A 23295-nucleotide genomic window follows, 5' to 3' on the forward strand; every position below is an offset into this window, starting at 1 on the left:
CGATCAAGGTATGCACAAAGATTCATCGTAGTAGGTGAGTATACTGATGTCATCCTTTAAGATATCCTGACTGTGTCTAGTTCTGCATATAAACTGTTTTATCATGTTTTATTGCTTAACTATGAACACCCAAATAAATACAAATCAAATCCTGGAAATATAAACAGCACACTCTATCATGCAAGTATCTTCCCTACCACATATTTCACAAGTCCAATCCAAATTTATGAAATCTTAACTGGGAATAGGTTGAGAAGAGAACAGAATAGATCTTTAGTAGAGATGGTATAATATACAGATCAAATGAGATTTTCTCGGTGTGATATAGGTTTCTTGGGTTTCTTTTGGGCACTTGAGGGCCTCTTTCGGGTGTATTAGATCTATAGCGCGACAACGAACAGCTAGGTCAGCATGTATCTGGATGCAGCAGAAGCTGTCGTTGCCTAGCACCTCCAGGTCAGCATATATCTGGATACAGCAGAGGAGGTACACGGCTTTTTTCAGAGAAGATTTCAGAATCAGATCAAAATTGTGTGTATCGGGAAATATACAGACATTCAAATAGAAATGAGCTAATTCCAAGTGACTATCTTTCCTGGGGTCATGTACAATTTTAGTTCTAACAGACAGACAGCCAAGATATCCCTAGTTGAAACAACAGTATAAAGACCCAAAACTTCAGATTTTGGCAATCTATCAACGCAAGAATTAAGGTCATTAAACCATACACCACTGATGTGTTCCCCACTCATATTCAGTTCATTTAAGTTTATATCACATTGGTAAGTTGATTATTTCATGCTTTTTGCCTACTGGTACATCATATAATGAAGCTGCTATCACACTTAAGCAATTCATGTTCAATTTCAGTGTGACAGACTAACTTGCTGATATACTATCATTTCTTCTTTTTCACACAGTGAAATCTCATTATTTGATTTTCTATTTTTTTTTATGTTTTTGATTTTTCAATTTTTTTTTGTTTTTGATTTTTAAGAAAAGCAGTAAACTATTTACAAAAATTCTTATGAAAAACCAGTTATTCAGGATTCCTCATCCCGTTGAGTTCGACTAAGTGTTCAAAGCGAGCCCTGTCAAATGCTTTAGTATAAAGATCTGCCAGGTTATCTTCTGTGTCGACTCGATGAAGTTCAATCAGTCGCTTTTCAGCACAATCCCGTATAAAATGATGACGTATGTCAATATGTTTTGTGCGACTGTGGTTCACGGGATTATTAGTTATTGAAATAGTGGCATTATTGTCTATCATAATAGGAGTACGAGTGAAATCCAAACCGTAATCGCGCATCTGCTGTTGAATCCAGAGAACCTGAGAGCAGCAGCTTCCAGCAGCAATATATTCAGCTTCACACGTAGAGGTAGACACACAGGATTGCTTCTTGCATTGCCAAGACACGATCCTGCCTCCTAAGAACTGACAACCACCTGTTGTAGACTTTCTGTTCGACTTGCATCCTCCAAAGTCTGAGTCAGTGTAAGCAACAAACGTCAAATCACTATCAGCTGGATACCATAACCCAAGTTTAGGTTTCCCCTTCAAGTAACGAAGAATCCGCTTCACTGCTTTCATGTGTGACTCTTTAGGATTCGCCTGATATCTGGCACACAAGCATACGGCAAACATGATGTTGGGTCTTGAAGCAGTCAAGTACATTAGAGAACCAATCATTGCCCTGTATTGAGTAGGATCAACGTCTTCAGTACTTTCATGATCTGGGCCAAGATTGTGATTTTCACATATGGGTGTGTTGGAAGTAGTGCAATCATTCATTTTGAACCGACTCAAAATGTCATACACATACTTTGTTTGATGAATAAACATCCCATCCGCCTTCTGTTCAACTTGTAATCCCAGAAAGTAAGACAGCTCACCCATAGCACTCATTTCGAACTTGCTCTTCATCACCTGCTCGAACTCTTTACACATGCTTTCATCAGATGACCCAAAGATGATGTCATCCACGTACACCTGTACCAGCAGAAAATCTTCCTTCTTCCTCTTGATGAACAGTGTACTGTCAATCTGACCTCTTTCAAAACCATTCTTTATCAGATGTGTAGACAGTGTCTCGTACCACGCCCTGGGAGCTTGATGTAACCCATACAAAGCCTTATCAAGTTTGTACACTCGATCTGGATAATCTGGATCAACGAACCCATCTGGTTGTGAGACATACACCACTTCTTGGACTTTCCCGTAAAGAAACGCACTCTTCACGTCTAGTTGGTAAACTTTGAAGCCCTTGAAAGAAGCAAAAGCTAGAAACAAACGAATTGCCTCCAACCTCGCCACTGGTGCAAACACCTCATTGTAATCTATCCCTTCTTGCTGATTGAAACCTTTGACCACCAATCGAGCCTTGTTTCGCGTGACTATACCTCTTTCATCTTTCTTGCACCTAAATACCCATTTAGTACCAATCTCTCTTTCACCTTTAGGAAGATCAACCAACTCCCAAACTTTCAACTTAGCAAACTGGGCCAATTCCTCTTGCATAGCTTCAACCCATGAATTGTCTTTAAGAGCCATATGAATGTTCTTCGGCTCCTCTTGGGAAATAAAGCAACTATACAAGCATTCGTTCACAATCCCAGTCTTCTCAATCGACACAAACAAACCAGTATTCGCTGCTATGCTTCTTCTCGTTTGAACACCTGCAGTAGGATCTCCAAGTATCATGTCAACTGGATGATCCCTATTTGCTCGTGTAGTAGCAACCGCATCGACTTCCAAATTGTCACCAAGGTTTGATCTAACCTCCCCCTGAATATGCTGATCCGCAAACGGATTAATGAAATCCTCCCCCTGATTGGGTTCGGGTTCATCGTCACTTGAATCAGTATCAGCAGCATCTTGGGAAGGTTCCGGAGCATCTGTCATATCAACATTCGATCTAGGCATGAACTCGCCTTCATCATCACCAATCACTGTTTGAATCAGCTGAGACTCATCTGCATTGGAAAACTCAGGAATATTAAATGATTTAAAAACACTTTCATAATCATATAATATAGCTGGTCCACTCGTTGACTGTTGAGGTTTGTAAGAAGTAATTTCAACATTAAACACAACCTCAATTTTACCAGTTTTTAGATTAAAAACCCTTTTATTCGGTGCGCCAGGTACATAACCTAGAAAGTAGCCCTCGTCAGCCACCTCACCGAATTTTTGTTTATCTTTATTTCGCACAATGGTGCAGGGTAATCCAAATGGTTCAAAGCCTTCTAAGTTTGGTTTCTTGTTAAACATTAATTCATGACAAGTTTTGTTAAAACGTTTAACAGTCAAAACTTTGTTTAGGACATAGCAAGCTGTATTCACAGCTTCTCCCCAGAAAAGAACTGGTAGCTTAGAATCTGAAAGCATTGTCCTAGCGGCTTCAATCAACGTCCTGTTTTTCCTCTCAGCAACTCCATTCTGTTGAGGCGTATAAGGAGCAGAATATTGATGTTCAATTCCCTTGCGAAGACAATAGAGATCTAGAATACGATTCTTGAACTCCGTGCCATTATCACTCCTTATCCTCTTGATCTTTGCATTATGGACGTTTTCCAATTTTGTAAAAAGATCTATCAACATCTCTGTTGTCTCATCTTTTGTACCTAAAAAAGAAAACCCATGAATAACGTGAGTTATCATCAGTGACAACTAAACAGTAGTACTTTCCACCTATGCTCCTCACGTTCACTGGACCGAATAAATCCATGTGAAGTAATTCGTAAAGGGCATCTATGGAATTTACTGTTTTTGATTTATGAGGTTTCTTATGTTGTTTTCCCTTTTGACATGGAAGACATTTGTCTTCCACTTGAAACCTCTGCAATGGAACCCCTTTCACTAGCTCATTTTTAACAAGATAGTTCATTTTGCGATAGTGAATATGGGCCATGCGTCTGTGCCACAACATCGATTCAGCTTCAGATGCTTTTGATAGTAAACACGCCACCACTGCAGTTGGATCCTTAGCACCCATGTCCATGACATAAGTGTCATTTCTCCTTGGCGCTCGCATCACTATCCAATCGTCCGGTATTTCCAAACCTGGTTTCAACACTAAAGCTTCATTCTTGGTAAAATGGACCGAGTGACCCTTGTCGCAGACTTGTGACACGCTCATAAGATTGTGTTTAAGCTGCTCAACATAGTTCACTTTGTCCAGTGTGATCTTCCCATTGGTCACCTTTCCGCGTCCAGTAATTCTACCACCTTTCGCACCCGCAAAATTCACATGTCCTCCATCATAATCTTCAAATTCAGTTAACAACCTCGCATCCCCCGTCATGTGCCTGGAGCAGCCACTATCAACATACCATAAGTTGATAATCCTCCTTAGCAGCTCCTGCACACACCAACCAAAAGATTAGTTAGATTTGGGGGACCCAAGCCTTAATGGTCTTGGGTCGTCCAAATTCACCAACCACCGGAACATCCATCCAATATCCATTACTCCTAACTGGAGTCTTGGATCTTAGACCTGTTGGAATTTGATTTTGAGTTCCACTAGGTCTTTGGTCCTGAGGGTTCCTATGTGTATTTGGACTATTTGACCTTTGAAAATTTCGATTTTGATTCCAAGAAGCATTATTGTTGTAATTTCTAAAGCCATTGTTATAAAAATTTCGACCACCATTATTTTGGTATCGATTTTGATATTGACCTTGACTTCTGAAATTATTTGTATTTTGATTGTTCATTCTTGGTGAACTGCTTCTAGGTCTCTCAAATCTGCCTGGTGGAGATCTAGGCTGAAATCTAGGTTGATTTCTTTGAAAACGAGGAACTTGTGGAGTTCCTTTTTCAGCCTTATCCACACCAACAGCAACCGTCTCTGGTTGCTTAGGAGCAGATTTCTTTGGAGAGTTGGACTCTCTCTCCTGCGTATCACCATTCTTCTCTGGTGACTTCTCTCTCTTCCTCTCATCCACCTGTGCTTCATTCTTTTTGTTAGGACAGCAGCTAGCTACATGTCCTTTGGTGTGACATTTGAAGCATGACATCCTTTTCGAAGACTTCTTATCTGAAGCCTTTGAACTAGATTCAGGCTGTGATGATGATGCCATAGAAGAATCTGGTTCAGTTTGCTTAATTTCAGAATTTTCTTTGTTTTTATTTTTAGCAAACTCTACGTTAGATTCATTTTCAATAACAGCTGTCTCATTTTTCATGTCACTTCCTTGAACAAAATTTATCTTTTTAGCAAAAGTCGAATTTTTATTCTTAGGTTGTGAAGTGTTCTTTTTCAAAGCTGGTTTGCTGTTATTATCCTTCTTAGCATCACCTCTCTCAGACTCATCACCTCGACTTGCTGTGGAACTACTTGGTGCTGTTGACATAAACTTTGTTAGCTCATCTTCATCAGGTAGGAATGAATAATCATGACTAAGAGGAGGTGGGACTTCATTATAGCCTTGGAATCCCACACTAGTCTTGTCATTACTCTTCTTTAACCCACCCATCATATGTTTCATAACAAAAGTAGAATCCCTGAATTGACCCAATTTCTTTTCAAGTTCAACAATTCTGAGTTGAGCATCTGACAACTCTTTGTTTTTATCAGAAATCTCTTTTGTTTTTTCAGCCATCATGTCATGAGCTAAGTCTATGACTTGAAGTTTTTCATTTAATTTGCAGGTTACGGCTTCAATTTCACTTTCATAACCTTTTATTTTCTTCAAGTATGACGTTTCATTTCTTTTAGCAAAAAAGTTTGATTCTTTAATGTTAGACATTTCGCTTACCAAACTTTTGTTTTGTGCAGACAACTTGTCAACCTCACCCTGTAGTTCACGACATTTTAAACACACAGAATTGGATTTTACCTCTCCTGTTTGTTTGTCAAGGTTGGCCATTAGAGCTGCAAGCTGAGCTTCCAATTGTTTATACTTAGCATCCTTTTCCTCAGCTTCTTTTTCATATTCAGACTTTTGTTTTTCATCTTAGCACCTGTTGTCTGATCAACCTTCTTTTCTTCAGCTCTATTCTCTACCTTCACCTCAGCATCCACTTTCACTTCTGTATCATCTACTTTAGCTTCACCATCATCGACTGGAGTAATCTCTGCCATGAATGTTTGAGTGACATCCCCATCATTTTCTAAGTGAATGCTCCAATCATATGAACCCTCTCTTGCAGTAGAGATCAACGCCTTTGAGCTAGAGTTGTTTGATGCATTCCTGTTGTTTGAACTCTGGCTCGAATTATCTTGCTTTTGTTTCTGACATTCCCTAGCAAAGTGCCCATAACTTTGACAATTAAAGCACCTCACTTTGGTCTTGTCGAAACCAACACTCCTTCCCACAAACTTTCTTCCTGTTCTGTTCATGAACCTTTTCACACGCCTAGAAATCATGGCCATTTGCCATTGCAAATCCATCTCTTCAAGATCATCAGGGTCAATCTGATCATAGTCTTCATCTAAAGTAGCAGGATCAGAAATCTTTCCCTGAATATAGTTTTCATAGGAAGCAACAAACGAAGCAAGCAGAGCCAGATGCTTTTCAGCAGACTTCACACTCATTGGCATTGACTTAGCAGTAGTACTCTGCTTAGAAGCTGATGTTTTCTTAACTCCTGATGATCCTCCTGAAGCAGCAACAAAACACAAATCACCATCCTGATTCACCATAACCTGCTCATTCTCACATGATAAAAACGCAGTAGCAGAGTCGCTAGAAGCGTTGTGAGATGAAGAAGATGTAAGCCCATTGTACACTGCCGGATCTTGAACCTGATCATATCCAGTATCTTTCTTCTTCATGCTGAGCTCATAAGCTCTCAACTTTCCTACAACCTCTTCAAGCTCTTTTGTTTCATAATCTGCTTCACCCTTGATCATTAAAGTGTAGACATCCCACTTAGTAGGCAAAGCATCTAGCAGCTTGTCATTCTTCTCTACGTCAGAATAGCAATCGATCTCATAATTGTCCATTTCTGACATCAGATGGTAGTAACGAGTGATGACGTCTTCAAGTGACTCATGCTTCATGTACTTGAAAACAGCAAACTGCTTCTTCAGTAGATCAATCTTGTTCTTCTTGACATCAGCATTACCAGCGTATCTTTTCTCCAAAGCATCCCACATATCCTTTGAGTTAGTGTACTTTTTGAAGGTATGTTTGATGCTGTCGGGTAATGACATTTTGATTGCAGCCAAGGCTCTCTTTTCAGCCTCATACATCTTTTTATCATTATCTTGCATGTTCACATATTCAGTTCTACGTGGTCTGCCCTCAAAGTCGTGTGTAGGATTTACGTACCCATCTTCGATGCATATCCACATGCGCGTATCCTGATATTCAATGAAGGACTGAAAACGATCCTTCCATGTCAGATAATTTTCCACCTTCATCATCTTAGGTGGTTTGTTGGTAGTACCAACCTCATGCTCCATCTTCAACAACTCGTTCAAAGTAGACATGTTTGACATTTTAACGTTAACAGACTGAGAAAACCGTACAAAATTTGTCCGAAAACAGTGGTTACCAAATTACACCGTTAGAATCGTCTCGAAAAGACGAATCCAATGATATATAATGTCAAAAACTGAATTCGGGATTTTCCAGACTTTTTTTTTTGTCCTAAAAATCACACGAGTTCAACGGTGCAAACGGTTCTGTCCAACGAGCTACGGATCAATTTTTATTTGCAAAACACTGAAAATTTTCCGACGCTTGCCAATGGAAATTCCACCACTTAAATCCTTTCTTAATTTCGCTGGATATGCTTAATTTCGCTGGTTATTTCGCTGAAATGTTAGTAATTTCGCTGGTTATTATGCTGTCAGGTCAATTTCGCTCAACAGTTCAATTTTGCTGTTCAATTTCGTCTGTTAAATTCGCCTGGAAACCAGTTCGCTGTTACGACGACCAGTACAGTCGCCAAAAACCGTAATAATTTCGCTGTGGAAAATTATACGGTTACCAAAGTCGCCTTTGGATTTAAATTCGCTGGTCACCAAGTAATTAAATCACAAAATCGCTGGTAAATATGCTGGATCAGTTAATTTCGCAGATCTGCAAATTTGGAAGGTTAATCTTTTCGAAATTCTGATTATTCTCCAACACAATTCTGCAAAATCAAAACAAGCAAATCAGTCAACTTTTGATGAAAATTTTGATGAAATTAATGAAGAACACGAAGAACAGTCTTCGAATCTTCAAGAAATTCAGCCAAAATTCTTCAAAACTATCAACCAAAAAACAATCCTGCAAACCCTAAAACCTGCAAAACAGCAATCAAACAAACCAGAATATCAAAACAGCCAACAAAAATCAAAAATCAGAATCAAAACACACCAAAATTTCGAAAATTTTAAAAACCCTAATTATCAGGTTTCAAAAATTTCGAAATTTTACTCCCTGTTTCTGCAGCAAACAATTCTGAACCGAGCAATCAAGAGCCTAATGCTCTGATACCAATTGTAGGTCCCCTTGATGTTATGGATCTTCACAGAATCGTCTTTCCAATCAAGAGTGCGGAATCCTCTTGATCAGAATAAGCAGAAAACGTGTAGAAAACAGAAACAACAATTCCAATCAAACCGGGTTTTTATTGATTATCTATCAATACTGATTACAATCAATCCAAAACCCTAACCAACACTCAATTTCGTCCAAAGCCTATTGCCTCTCACGAATTTCTCACCACTGTTTTGGCTGATTTACTGATCACCCTAAACCCTAAAGCCTAACCTTGTTTATATAACACAAGGTTTACAACTGGGCTAGGGCAAACATCATGGGCTGCGAATTGGACAGGCCCAATTCGCCCCCCATCACCCAATCCTTTGGGTTTAGTTAGCCCAAACATTACAACTAACTATCACAAAGCTAAACCCGCTAACCGTTTATCGTTTAACTAATTACAAGATATCCAAAGACCAAATCTAAGCTGTTGTCACAAACATGCACCAACAGTTTCACGGGTTATAAGGAGCAATATACACCGAGACTCTTGCTTCACCAAATATTTACTTCCATTAACTATGCTCTTTTGTTTTGTTCATTTTAATGTTTGATTATTTGTTTAGTGACATTATAAATACGTTTTATCATTTTCTTTATTATGTTCTATGGGTATTTATGTTATTATGCCGTTAAGGTACCCGGCCTACGGACGGGTTCTCAACTAGTTAAAGAGAATTTACCAAAAGAAACCCATTAGAATAAAATCATGGATCCACCACATAGCTTTGTCACACGCACCTCCACCATGCTATATACGGGGTATAAATATCTGCACTATGTAAAAGGGTTAGATAATAAACACACGTACTCATTGTGTAAATGGGTTGAACGAACAATGTAAATGAGTCTAAACACACCTTATGTTGTACAATGTGTATATATTACACATTTTAAAAGTAGGGTAAAGTTCTTGTACAAATAATCTTAACATACTAAACATACAAATCGAAGGAAAACTCAAAAAGACAAGGTGACATTTTTGTAATTATCAATAACTAATAAAGTTATTCTACAAATATACCAAAAAAACCTAAAAAAAAAACCTAACCCTACCTCCCCCACCCCCCCAAAAAAAAAAAAAAAAAAAAAAAACCTAAACCCCCCCCCCCCCCACCCCACACCCCCAACCCAAGCTAAAATGCTAAAAACTAAACCCCCAAAAAACCTAAGAAAATCTATAAAAATAAAAACACACACACACACACACAAATTATTTTATTTTTTTTTAACATTTTTTATTAAAAAATCGCTACTTTTAGTAGTAGCAAAAAAAATTTTTTTTTTTGCTAACAAAATGTAGCGATTTTTTAATAAAAAATGTTAAAAAAATTGTGTTTTTAGGTATTTTTGTTTGAGTTCACATTTGTATAGTAACCTTGATAGTTGGTGGTAATTACAAAAATGTCACCTTGTCTTTTTGAGTTTTCCTTCAATTTGTATGTTTAGTATGTTAAGATTATTTGTATTTGATCTTTTGACTTTAAAAGTAAACCAATATTGATAAACTTAACCATATATCAAAGCTTTATTCTAGTTTCCATGCATCATTTATGTAGATAATATAATTGTCTTTCTTGGTTTTTCTTAAATTAAAAGTTTTTTTATTTTTATTTTTCTTCATACGTATATAAGTTAAACAATTTCATATATCCTCCTCTAAACTTGTTAAATTATTTTTTTTTTCAAAAATCATGCTTCAACTGCATTGTGCATTATGTATTGAAAATTTGTGTTTTGTAAAATATATATATATATATATTTTTTTTCATGTTTAGATAGGATATATGACATAACACATAAAAAATTAGTGTTTTCTTGAATACAAGCGTTATAAAAAAAAGGTAAAAGTAACATTGAAAAAAAATTGTTTAAAAATAATGGCTCAAAAGTGAAATTTAATAAAGAGTTAATTACTGTTTTCGTTCCTGTGTTTTGTCAAAAATCACTCTTTTAATCCATTAGTTTAAAATTTGTGATTTCAGTCCCTGTGGTTTCACTTTCGTAACCATTTCAGTCCTTGTGGTTTCACTTCCGTAACCATTTCAATCCATTTATTCTATAAGTACAGGGACTGAAATGGTTACGAGATGGACTGAAATGGTTACGAAAGTAAAACCACAGGGACTCAAATCGCAATTTTTAAACTAATGGACTGAAATAGTGATTTTTGACAAACCACAGAGACGAAAACAGTAATTAGCTCTTTAATAAATAAACACGTAATCCTCTAAAAAGATATTATACATTTAAATTTAAAATTATTAACATTACAATATTATCGTTCAGTAATAAACTTGTCTCCACGTTGTGGCTTACTCGGATTATGCTTTTTTTCTCTATATTAACAATTTCGGCAAAGATATTTAATATCATAAATTATATATGAATACAAGAGAATCTTAATTAATTACTGTTAAATTCATAGATATTTTAATATGAAACTAAAAGCAAATAACAATATACTTCCAGTAGTTCTTAAATCCAAATCCTAGACACCAATCTATATAAAAACTCATAACTGACGAAGTAGGTACACAATCTCACGCCATAATAATATGGAGTAAAGCACAATATGTAGTGGTGTAGTAGAGGCCGTCAACGAAGTCATAGCGTTGTGCTGCGAAAACAATAAAAGTTGAAGATAGGATGTGGTCCACGGTAAATTTAATGTTTGTGGACAATCATAAGTGATGGCATTACTAAAGAGTAAAGACGAACTCAAAGATATTTTATTTAAGTAATGGATTATAAGTGAATGCAAGTAAAATACTTGTAAAATGGATCAAACGCTATTTATGTTATGTAATTACTTAATTTACTTATAAAAATACATATAGAAAAGAAAAATAAAGTGTTGGATGGGGCATCCAATTATTAAATACACACTGCTGCAGGGCCCAACGGTAACATAACTTTGGAAGTATTTTCGAGGGGCATTTCTGTCAACACACTAACAAAAGTTTAACGGATCACTACTTAAAGCAAACACATTTAACATTAACCTCACTAAGCAAACCAAAAAGACTCAAACTCACCCTGCAACCTTTTGCTTTTAGGGCTTTACAATTCACCATTGTTGACCCTTAAAGCTTTTCTTTTTCTTTTTCACTTTCTATCTCATTGGTCTCCCCCTCTTTTGCTTTCTTTTTCACACCAATCATCCATTTTGGGTCTTGTTTTAGTCACTTTCACCTCCACAAAAAAAAACCTCATTTTTATCAAGAATCCAAGAATCTTGAACCCATATGTGTTGGAATAACTTAGAATCACAAATCTTGAAAACCCCTTTTGTGTTTTGATCCTGTCATTTTCACAAATCAAACCCATATGCCAAACAAGCAAGAATCTTGAATCTTGGTTTTGTTTCTTGTAAAGATTCTTGATTTTCATTACAAAAACCCATTTTGAGCAAGAATCATTTCTGGGTTCTTTTTAGTTTCTAAAATCTGTTAAGGGTTTATTTTATTTTATTTTATTTTTTTGTATCTGAAAGCTATGGCAGAAGCTCCAAAAACAGAGGATATCACTCATCTTCCAACTGACCAACTTCAAGGCTTAGAGTACTGCATTGACTCAAATCCCTCATGGGGTATGCAAATTTCTCAACTTTTTTTACAAAAATAATGAAATCTTTAAACTTTTTTTTTTTTTTTTTTTATAAAAATAATGGTTGTTATAATCTTGGTAAACAGGGGAAGCTATAGCTTTAGGGTTTCAGCATTACATATTATCTTTAGGGACTGCTGTCATGATTCCAGCTTTTCTTGTACCTTTGATGGGTGGTACTTCTGTGAGTCTTTTTTTCTTCCAAAACTTGAGTCAGATAGTTGTACCATATCTATAGCTGTGCTTTACAACTTGTACATTGCAATATGCAGGGTGATAAGGTTAGGGTGGTGCAGACATTGCTTTTTGTTCAAGGGATTAATACATTTTTGCAAACACTTTTTGGAACAAGATTACCAGCTGTTGTTGGGGGATCATGGGCTTTCATGGTGCCTATTATTTCAATTATACATGACCCTTCTCTTGTAGCCATTGGGGATGATCATATGGTAACCTAAATCTGTTTTAAACTTGCTATGATGTTTTAGTGTACATTTGATGTTACACTTGTAACATGTTTTGGTGTTTGTGATATGTTTTTTAGCATAAAAGAAGTAGTAAAATGTTTTGAGAGTGTGTTTCAAGGGGCATTTGGTATGTCCCACCTATTAAATACCAAATATTTTTTTTCAGGGTACGGGCCCCACATAATAGCTTCTCATCACTCACGTGGATTTTTATTTGTAGAGTAAACTTCCATTTTGCTCCCTGTGGTTTAGTCATTTTAACGGTTTTGCTCCAATAGTTTAAAAATAGCCATTTTCCTCCCCGATCTTTCGAGTTTGTCGCCAGTTTGCTCCCTAATCTTTCGAGTTTGTCGCCAATTTCCTCCCTGATGGATTTAGAGGCTAGGAGCAAAATGAAGATAAGTTAGAAAAATCAGGGAGGAAAATGGCTATTTTTAAACTATTGGAGCAAAACAGTTAAAATGACTAAACCACAGGGAGCAAAACGGAAGTTTACTCTTATTTGTATTTAGGTTCCATTTCATTAATATTTTTTTATTTCTATGTTTTGGTATTTTTTTTGGCTTATATCCGGTTCGGAGTGGGACCACCTACACAACCGGTCCGGTTGTGTACTCTTGAACCAACCAGTTAACTGGTCCGACCAATGATAAGGCGGCCGGTTATGAAAACATTGGTTTTATCTTTTGTTTCTTCTTACACACCATGATAACTAACACCTATAAATATTATCACAGTTGCATGACTTCTTATTATCAAAAAAATGGAAAAAGAAAATCTTTTGTGACGAATTTCTTTGCACTTGCAGAGATTTCTCGCTACAATGCGAGCTATACAAGGTGCACTTATCGTGGCATCGAGCGTGCAGATAATCTTGGGGTATAGTCAGCTTTGGGCTATATGTTCAAGGTGAATAATTTAATTTCATAAAGAATCAATGTTTTAAATTGTCTTTCCTTAATCAAATTCTTATAATTTTTTATCATTTCAGATTCTTTAGCCCTGTTGGTATGGTTCCGGTAATTGCATTGGCTGGTTTCGGTCTCTTTGACAGAGGATTTCCTGTGGTATGAACACTTTACTTGACTGAATATATTTGACTTCAAAAGTTAATACTCTATTGTTTATTGACAAAAGCTTAAATCTTTTACTCAAATTGTTTATAGGTTGGAAGGTGTGTGGAATTTGGCATACCGATGCTAATTCTTTTCGTCACATTCTCTCAGGTACCGCTAGTGTCCGTTTAATCTGATTATATTACATTTAATTTAATTTAAATTATTAAATTATATCTGATCTAATTTCTGGTGGAAAATAGTACCTTAAACAGTTTCAGGCGAAACAACTGCCAATATTGGAGCGGTTTGCGCTTCTTTTGACGATAGCGGTGATCTGGGCATACGCGCACTTATTGACTGCTAGTGGTGCGTATAAACATCATCCAGAACAGACTCAAATGCACTGTAGAACTGATAAAGCTGACCTCATATCTGCTGCACCATGGTTAGTAATTTGAGTCAAGAATCGTCATTTGTGAGTTGATTTTTTAACGAAATGAATTGTAAGTAAGTTTCTTGATGCAGGATAAAGATACCTTACCCGCTTCAATGGGGTGCGCCAACATTTGAAGCAGGGCATGCTTTTGGAATGATGGCTGCGGTTCTGGTCTCCCTTGTTGAGGTGAATATTCAATAAAATGGGCCCCGTAAAATTAATTAAATGAATTTAACGTAAAAAGTTATGCTTGCTAATGTAGTCGACAGGCGCGTATAAGGCAGCCGCACGCCTAGCAAGTGCTACACCCCCTCCAGCTCATGTTCTCAGTCGTGGCATTGGGTGGCAGGTCGGTTTTTATTTCTATTATACATTTATACATATAAATATGTTACACTTAACACATAATTTCGGATACATTTACGTGTAAGATTTCAATCACTCACGAAATTATTTTATTCATTTTTCATGACGCAGGGGATCGGCATTCTCTTGAGCGGTCTCTTTGGAACAGCAACTGGCTCAACGGTTTCCATGTAAGTGTTATTGATGCTATTTATGTTTGAAACAAATCAGAAGACAAAAATTTTAAGATAAATTTTCATGAAACAAAAACAGAGAAAATGTTGGTTTGCTCGGAAGCACTCGTGTAGGCAGCCGAAGAGTTATTCAAATCTCAGCCGGTTTCATGATCTTCTTCTCGATTTTAGGTAAGTCAATGCATCCTACAACAAAAAACCCTTCCCGTTATCTGATTCACATCTCTTAATTATTTTTTTTATAACCCGTAGGGAAATTTGGAGCTTTGTTTGCATCCATACCTTTCCCGATCTTTGCTGCGGCATACTGCGTGCTATTTGGTCTTGTTGGTGAGCATCTTGACTCGTTTATTATTATCATCGAGTGCAGAAATATTGTAAATCAATGTCTTTTTTCTGTTTTGTGTTGCTAGCTTCTGTTGGATTATCGTTCTTGCAATTTACAAACATGAACTCAATGAGAAACTTGTTCATTGTGGGTGTTTCTTTCTTTCTCGGGCTATCAATTCCCGAGTACTTTAGGGAGTACACAGCTGGTGCTCTTCATGGTCCTTCACATACAAAGGCCGAATGGGTAAGCTGGTCTTTTCACATCCATTTTCATAGCGGTCTCACATATAAAAGACTTCCGGAAGGGTAATTTGGTCCTTTCACATGTGTTTTCATGCAGTTCAATGATTTCCTCAACACCATCTTCTTTTCATCCCCAACGGTGGCATTGATGGTGTCGTTGTTTCTTGACAATACACTAGAGTTGAAAGACAGTGCTAAAGACCGAGGGATGCCATGGTGGGCCAAGTTTAGAACGTTTAAAGGCGATAGTCGAAACGAGGAGTTTTACACCCTCCCGTTCAATCTCGACAGGTTCTTTCCACCATCATGAGTTTAAGGGTAGTTTTGTCATTTTGCAAGATTGAGATTGTGCTGATCACAATCCCTTTTGGTTGGGAAGAGAGGGTGGGCAGCTAAGAGTTAGTTTATGTTGTATTATTTTCATGAGATCATGATATATATAGCATGGTGTTCTAAGTTTCTTGTAAATTTTTCGCCTCAAGTTTTGTTAGTTGTTTATTTTTTTAATGAGATGCTACTCGAGTTATAAGCAAGTTTAGCCTTTTATCTATCGAGTCGAGCTTAACATAAAAAACTTTGACCGGTCGTGTACATACATGAGTCATCAAAGATGTACAGAGTCTAGTTCAAATTTATAAGATTCTAAATCTTTCTACACTTTCGACCCGTTTAGTGATTTGGGTTGTATTTCATCACAAATGGGTAAGAAGAGGTTGAAAGTCGTTCAAAGTCGTCTACACTTTTAATGCAGTAATATATTTTAGTAATCTTAGAAATGGACCAAAAAAAAGGTTTTGCGGGCCAACTCGACTTAATTGACCCGTACTAAAATCGACATGCCCATCTTAGTAATCTCTAATCCTTATTCCATCTTCTCAAAAAAAAAATATACACAACAAAAGAATGTTCTTATGTGCATCTCAGTTTGAATAAACATTACTGGAACTTGCACATACATTCAGGGCATCTCGGTTGTCTATAAATGCTTCGGCCCCAACCCCTCAATCGTACACTTTGTGCTCCAGATATCATCTTTGTCACTCTTGCTTCAAATTCCTTCCAATCTATAGTTTGATTCTTCGACAAGATTTCTGCGAGTCTCTTCTTGCTTGGTCTTAACGTCGGCGCATGCCCTCGACCGTAGTATGTTCTAAAACCGGAGACCAGTGAAGATAACTGACTTCCTGAATCCGTTATAGCAAATACGTCTGCAGTGGCACACGCAATAAAATCCAGTGCTGCTAGCTATAAACAAAAGTCAAAGTCAAGGAGTAAAAATGTTATTAATTTTTATAACAACTTTAGTTTGAAGATGATAAAGGTTGGTAATTTACCTGAGAAGAAAAGTTTTTAAATGGGGCAAGTTCTGTTGGGGAGAGAAGATCTTCTTTCGTGATCACATGCGGATACAAATTGGTCAACGGTTGCATCCTTGACTTTCCTCCATAGATTTGAGAACCTGCAAGATATATGTATGTTTCACTAGTGAAACCAAGCGCAGCTAGAACCAGTGCAGCTTCTTCTGGTGTTAACGGGCATTTTCCCGACCTCCTTAGTTCTTCTGCCGAAACAGCCCTACGATGCATAAAATCCATGACCAGTAAGTTCAAAATTTGAAGGAAGATTACAAATATATATATATATATATATCCCCCCATTTTACTACCCGTTGGAATGTTTGATACCATTCATACCAGATAGTTGGGGGGGGGGGGGGGGGGCGCTTTTGTGTATTAATGGGAAAGAAAAAGTCAAGGGACTTGTATTGTAAATAGTTTAAAGAGTAAACTTCCGTTTTGCTCCCTGTGGTCTGGTCACTTTAACGGTTTTGCCCCAAACCTTTAAAAATAGCCATTTTCCTCCAATAGTTTGCTATGGTTTTTCCATTTTGCTCCCTGCGGGAAGCAAAATGGAAAAACAGACAATTTGGATGGAGTTAGAGGCGGGGAGCAAAATGGAAAAACCATAGCAAACTATTGGAGGAAAATGGCTATTTTTAAAGGTTTGGGGCAAAACCGTTAAAGTGACCAAACCACAGGGAGCAAAACGGAAGTTTACTCTAGTTTAAAGTTTTTTTGGTTAATCTGACCCGGTGGTGTACTTTATACCTACGAAGCACGCTGGCGTACTTAATAAGTATGGCAGCGTGTCACATTTGGTCACCTATATAAGTTTGAGCCGTGGTCAGTTTTTGGGTTAGACATGTGCGTGTGCGTATCTTGGAAAACGTGTTGGGACATACACTAGCGCAATGCAAACGTGGAGGAAAGTTACTCACCTTGTTCTTTTCAACCGTTGCATGAGTAATGGAAAGTGAACTTCTCGGTAAGCTTGGAGTTCGGTTTTCTCAACTTGTCCACCACCAAACTCACATAGAGAGTATGCAACCATATCAACTTCAAATCTCAAGTGCAAAGCAATATACTTGAGTGGTTCTCTATCTATATCAGGCCCGTTTGACCGAAAGCCCGTGATGAACTTTCCTAGTAGTTGCTTATCTAACTTGTTCCTCGAGCCATCGTATTTTCTTATCCTTCTAATCAACAATGAACCCGTTTCTTGAATTTTATGCACAAATTTTAATGCATGGTAGTTACATTTGCATCTTAACCTCTGCAACAAAACCATTAGATAATTTAAAGCAGTAGAATATATTCGGGTTAGGCCCATTAGGATTTGGGTTTCGTATTCTGTCTATATATACCGATGGATAGACGATAGTAACATACAAGGCGGAAGTAGTAGTTCTAAGTTCTAACCTGAAGTTGAGAAGGTAACGGGTCAAAACCGAGCCGGTTACCAAATCCAAGGAAATGAACAACTCCATTTTTTGATAATAGAGGAAGTACTTTTTCAATATATTCTGTTGGTGTTGCCTCCTTGCTCATATCCGCATCAGTTATCTGAAAAATCGACAGTAAAAACATCATGTTATCTTAGAAGTACTTTCATTTACGATGAATTTTCGATCTTTCTGTAATCTTTCCCTTTTTGGTAAGAAGAACAAAAAAGGTTAAAGAGGCGACGTACCAAACTACCGATTTCTTTGAAATCTAGTGATTTCAAATGAGGAGGGAGATCCTTTACTATGTTAACTTCATTCGTCAGAGTTTTAATGAAATATTCTTCTTGGTAAATATCACCAAACTGGCTGAATCACACACACACGAATCAACGTTGAAGTTTTTTTTTTATTGCAAAAGTTGAGGTAATAAAGACCACTAAATGTAAAATCTAACTATCAAACAGATGAACAGATCCTCACACACCTGGGGTCCTTCCATACATTGCTGAAAAGAAATCGCGGAATAACTAATGTTGCATTTAATAACGATGCTACCGCGACAGCATTGCAAACCTACACACCGAGAACGAATGTGAAGAAATGAGATCATTTTTGAGACAATTTTGAGGTCTTGATGTAGTTTGTTTACATTTCCTCTCTTTCACGCGTTTCATTCAAACCGATACTTAATTCTCAATTTATTTACAAACCAAACACGCCCTTGACTCAAAATGTTCACATGATTTATATGTTGGTTTGAGTTCATATGGTTGTTAAGAAGATTCAAAAAGGAAAAAAAACTTGTACTTACAGCGACCCGTTGTTGATTTAGACCTCCATTTGCGCTAACTAATATATAACCCGTGTTGCTTTGAAGTTTTTCTGTCCTAGCAACATTGACAAACAATGTAACAACAGATCATGGAAAATATAATCCAATTCAACAAGATAAGTTTACATTTAGGCAACTATTTGAAAAAAAAAAAGTCAAGTTTGACTTTTATGGTCAAAGGGAACACTTTTCAAATCTTAAATACATGGAAAAATCACATTCATTATATCCACAACAATAAATAACCAAAACATAGTAAAATCAGTATTTACCGTACGCTTGTTGATTCCTTTCTATCTGCACAAGGACTCCATTCAGATGCTTGACGATATGATTCCTTCCAAAATTTTGATTCGTCTTGTTTAAGCTCTCTCTACATTAGGAGTCATGCATGAACATACAACACATATATAATCTGAAATCAGATTAAGTAGAAGTGGCAATTCCGGTCCATTTACTTATGAATGGGTCGATACTCGATTTGGATTATTTATAACTCATACGGGCCAAATACAAATTTTAAGCTTAAAAGGGAACCGGTCAAATGGGTCTACGTGTAGAAATTCACCAAGAATGTATTTTTAATACATACAACTTCCTAAATAGTATTATTCAAAGACTTTGATTATCACATTAAAATTAGTTTTTTTTTTTTTTTGTAATATTTTCAATGCATTAATAATTTATTACACAAGATTACCCGTACTAAAACTTGGCCTGTATTAACCCTTTACGATATATATATTTTTTAAATTTCTAGGTGTTTTACCAAAACTATAAGCGTTTCTAGTAAGGTTTTGGAAGTGTTTTGGTTTCTAGGGAGTTTGCCACCTGGGGTAGCAAACTCTAAAAAAATTTGACACCATGTATTCACGTTGAAAGCGAACAGAACACCTCAAATACGCTGACATGGTAAAACTCAAAAATAAAAATGAGCCTGCTCCTTTGACTAGCAGACTCTCTAGAAATCAAAACAACTCCTAAAACCTTGTAGAAACGCTTATGACTTATCTAAAACACCTAGAAATATAAAAAATCCCTTTTACCCAACCTAGCCACACGACAAACCAAAAACTGTGTATGGAACAACACGCAAGGCGGAAACAAGAAATCAAACCTCTACAAGAGCACTAGAAGCCATGCTTGCGAGTCGATCATACATCTGCACCACATCTTTGCCACGACTATCTCCAATCTCCAAGGGAACAATCATGTTTTTAGGCATGGAATTACTTTGAATAACCGAGGGTTCAAAGACCGAACTGATGAAAGAATCCAAAAGATAAAGAAATCCCATCAATGCAACTGTAACAACAATTGACGACAAATGTTTTCGCATCCAAGTATGCCTTTTACCAATATAACCACCCTTAAACGAATTCGATTTCATGGAGTTATAACTCCTGAACCCGTTAAACAACTCGAGCTTGTTAGGATCATGTCCTTGCACCATTTTCTGATATCTAAACTGATAGTTGCATGTATCCTTTTGTTTGGACTCTTGTTTAAACATTATGCATGAAGAGATTGATCACTTTGTTATGAATGTTTCATACAATTTAAATTGTTAGATTGAGAATGTCATAGTTGGTGTGACAAAAGAAATAAATAATAAATAAATAAATGAAAATGAAAAGGTGGCATGATATTCTGAATTGGAAGTGAAGCTAAATAAGGTGAAAATGAAAGGCAAACGACATGTTGAATAAATAATAAAAAAATAGTGACGAAATATATAATTAACATCAAATGCAGCAGAAATATCACATCTGCAAAACAACTACTTCTCACCCAACAGCAGATATAGAACGTTGAAAAAATATTATATTGGTTGTATTGTGTCATGTTAATTATTTATACATGTGTATGTGTTTAATAGGATGAACTATTATTGATGGATGAAATTTTCAACTGAAATTAATTTACAGTTTTTATTGGATTTTTTAATAGGCAAATACTATAAAAAAACACTATACATTTTTTTTTTTTTTTTTTATAAAATTCACTATACGTATTTTTTCATATAAAAAGACTACACTTTTTGTTTTTTCTCACAAAAGTCATTCAACAATTTTTTACACATAAAAGTCACTGTACATGTTAATTTAGAACAAAATTGTGATTTATTTTTTGTATTAAATAACCTCGAATAAGGTTTTACTTTGATAAATTCCATCTTTGCACCAAATGCTATAAAACCATTGAACATCAGCGACGTCAACTTTTATTTACAATATTTGATTTTTAACTCATCGTCGCGAATAAAATGCAAATGATTTAAAAACTCTGGGTGTCATATTCGCATGATGGATGCTTTCTTGACGATGTATGACAAGGGTGGTAGACTTTTGATTAAAATGACTCAATCACATAATTGCCTTTACAAAGATCAACTTAAAGGTTGGAAGACTGGTATGTTTAATGTCGAAAATAGGCGAAGAGTTTTGGTTGTGGCACGCAAGACTTGGTCACATCAACTTCAAGACATAACAACAAATGAGTGGGATGGTTTTGGGAGAATTCATCACAAGAACAAAGTGCGTGAATCCTGTACGGTAGGAAAACAAATGAGGAAGTCGTTTCCAAAGAAAACAACTTTCCGGGCATCTCAAACGTTGGAATTAGTCCATGGTGATCTTTGTGGACCGATTTCCCCAACGAAAATGAAAGGTGACAATATATCATTGTCTTAATTGATGATTTCTCACAATACATGTGGTCTTATTTGTGGAAGGAGAAAAGTGGTGCCTTTAAAACTATTAAAATCATCTAAAGCAATGGTGGTGAAAGCGACAGGAAATCTACTCAAAACCCTATGAATCGATAGGGGTGGAGGGGTTACATCACGAGCTTTCAATCGAACTTGTGATGCGGCGTAACAAGACATTTGACAACACCTTACACACCACAAAAAAATGGTGTGGTTCAGCGTCGAAACCGAACACTCATCGAGATGGTCCTAAGTATTTTGAAGGCAATGCAAGTTCCTAACTATCTTTTGGGTGAGGTGGCCTAACATATAACCTACCTAATTAATCGATTTTCTACATGTGACTTGGTGAGAAAAACTCCAGAAATATAAAGGCAAACAACCGAACCTGGAGCATCTTAGAGTATTCAGATATGTATTGCCTGTGCTAAACTGGAGACGGATTTACAAAGGCCTAATTCACCTTTGAACCGAAACAGGTTCAAAAGATTATCATTTATATGACCCAAGAACTCGGAAAATAATTGTGAATAGGAGTGTGGGATTCGATGAAACAAGGAGCTAGAAGTGGGGTAAAAGTGCAACTATGGTAATCAAGTATGTTCACGGTGGATTGAGGTGGCATGATTGATACTGGAACTGGGGAGCTAAATTCCAGCCAGGTTATCACTGAGCAGGTTGAGAACAAAAAGCCCTTTAGGAACCAACACGGGCCAAATTCAGCAAGTACCTCAACTGGCCTAGACTCACCAGAATCCCATGTTTTGGCCAAGAGCTTAATAGCCGAATCCGAGCCAAAACAATTGAAAATGAGTCTGAAATCGGCGAAAGTGAACCTCAAATAAGACGTTCATCTTGTCAATCTGTCCCACATACACAATTCCAAGATTATGAATTAAATTCTTGTGAATCAATGGTGAGCCAAGTAACTTTGAAGAAGCAAAATCCAAACCCGAATGGATAAAAGATATGCGAGAAGAGATCAACTCTATTGAAAGATATCAAATGTGGAAATTAATCGACCCGCAAAAAGGTGTTAAACACATTAGTTAAAGTGAGTTTTCAAGATCAAAAGAAACGCTAATGGAACAATTAATAAGCACAAAGCGAGACTCATAGCAAAAGGCTACGTGTAGAAACCAGTATTTGCTCTTAATGAGGTTTTGGCACAAGTGGCACGAATCGAGACGATCTGGTTTCTTATTGGACTCACCGCTATGGAAAGGTGAGAGATACACCATTTAGACGTAGAAATAGTCTTCTTATATGGTGACTTGGAGTAAGATGTTTACGTTTATCAACCAGAAGGATTTGAGAAACCAAAAAAAGACACAAAGTTTATAAACTTTATAAGGAGTTATATGGGTTAAGGCAATCACCGAGGGCTTGGAATATCAAGCTGGATTCTATGTTGAAGTCAACGAATTTTCAGTGTACTAAAGAGCAAACTGTGTATCGTAAAATAACGGGTAACTCTCTATTGATTGTAATTGTGTATGTCAATGATTTGTTTGTTATGTGTACGACTTTGTCTATTATTAATGAGTTTAAAAGGGAGATGGCAAAGCAATTTGATATGTCGAATCTTGATAAACTCACTTATTCTTTGGGCATTGAAGTATCACAAAGTTTGAATGAAATAAAGATTAAACAAGAAGCATACATGCTGAAAATTTTGAAAGAAACATGAATGTATGAATGTAACCCGGACACTTGTTCCAATGGACCCGAATCTAAAACTATCCAAGGTCGAGAAAGAGGAAGAAGTTGAGGCAACCAATTACTGTAAGACAACTCGATGT

At 36.6% G+C, this 23295-nt stretch overlaps 2 protein-coding genes across 3 annotated transcripts; one reads left to right on the forward strand and one right to left on the reverse strand.

Annotated features, from left to right (window-relative positions):
* The first annotated feature begins 11511 nt into the window (after positions 1-11511).
* On the forward strand, positions 11512-15671 carry LOC110911657 (nucleobase-ascorbate transporter 2). Its single transcript, XM_022156276.2, has 14 exons — positions 11512-12076; positions 12180-12277; positions 12366-12542; positions 13369-13469; positions 13552-13627; positions 13727-13786; positions 13879-14063; positions 14144-14240; positions 14317-14403; positions 14532-14590; positions 14673-14764; positions 14846-14923; positions 15007-15167; positions 15264-15671. The coding sequence occupies exons 1-14, from the start codon at positions 11983-11985 to the stop codon at positions 15474-15476; spliced, it is 1578 nt and encodes a 525-aa protein (XP_022011968.1). The 5' UTR covers positions 11512-11982; the 3' UTR covers positions 15477-15671.
* Positions 15672-15871: 200 nt separating this feature from the next.
* On the reverse strand, positions 15872-20354 carry LOC110911656 (O-fucosyltransferase 8). 2 transcript variants are annotated; one of them, XM_022156275.2, is made up of 9 exons: positions 19901-20354; positions 19056-19156; positions 18763-18838; positions 18436-18524; positions 18197-18317; positions 17926-18069; positions 17445-17779; positions 16501-16741; positions 15872-16411 (listed from the first exon to the last, which is right to left on the reverse strand). In XM_022156275.2, the coding sequence occupies exons 1-9, from the start codon at positions 20294-20296 to the stop codon at positions 16103-16105; spliced, it is 1812 nt and encodes a 603-aa protein (XP_022011967.1). In that variant the 5' UTR covers positions 20297-20354; the 3' UTR covers positions 15872-16102. The 2 variants fall into 2 exon arrangements, with proteins under 2 accessions (XP_022011967.1, XP_035839734.1); XM_035983841.1 differs by having other exon boundaries at positions 18763-18833; positions 19901-20348.
* Between the last annotated feature and the right edge of the window lie 2941 nt (positions 20355-23295).

The sequence above is a fragment of the Helianthus annuus genome, chromosome 15 (genome assembly GCF_002127325.2).
Source record: "Helianthus annuus cultivar XRQ/B chromosome 15, HanXRQr2.0-SUNRISE, whole genome shotgun sequence".
Classification (NCBI taxonomy): domain Eukaryota; kingdom Viridiplantae; phylum Streptophyta; class Magnoliopsida; order Asterales; family Asteraceae; genus Helianthus; species Helianthus annuus.

Coding starts and splice junctions, on each gene's coding strand:
- LOC110911657 (XM_022156276.2), top strand. CDS start 11,983: ATGGCAGAAGCTCCAAAAACAGAGGATATCACTCATCTTCCAACTGAC. Junction 12,278..12,365: donor CTTTGATGGGTGGTACTTCT/GTGAGTCTTTTT, acceptor TGCAATATGCAG/GGTGATAAGGTTAGGGTGGT. Junction 13,628..13,726: donor TTGACAGAGGATTTCCTGTG/GTATGAACACTT, acceptor AATTGTTTATAG/GTTGGAAGGTGTGTGGAATT.
- LOC110911656 (XM_022156275.2), bottom strand. CDS start 20,296: ATGTTTAAACAAGAGTCCAAACAAAAGGATACATGCAACTATCAGTTT. Junction 18,070..18,196: donor TCAAAGAAATCGGTAGTTTG/GTACGTCGCCTC, acceptor TCGATTTTTCAG/ATAACTGATGCGGATATGAG. Junction 16,742..17,444: donor CAACGGTTGAAAAGAACAAG/GTGAGTAACTTT, acceptor TATGCATCGTAG/GGCTGTTTCGGCAGAAGAAC.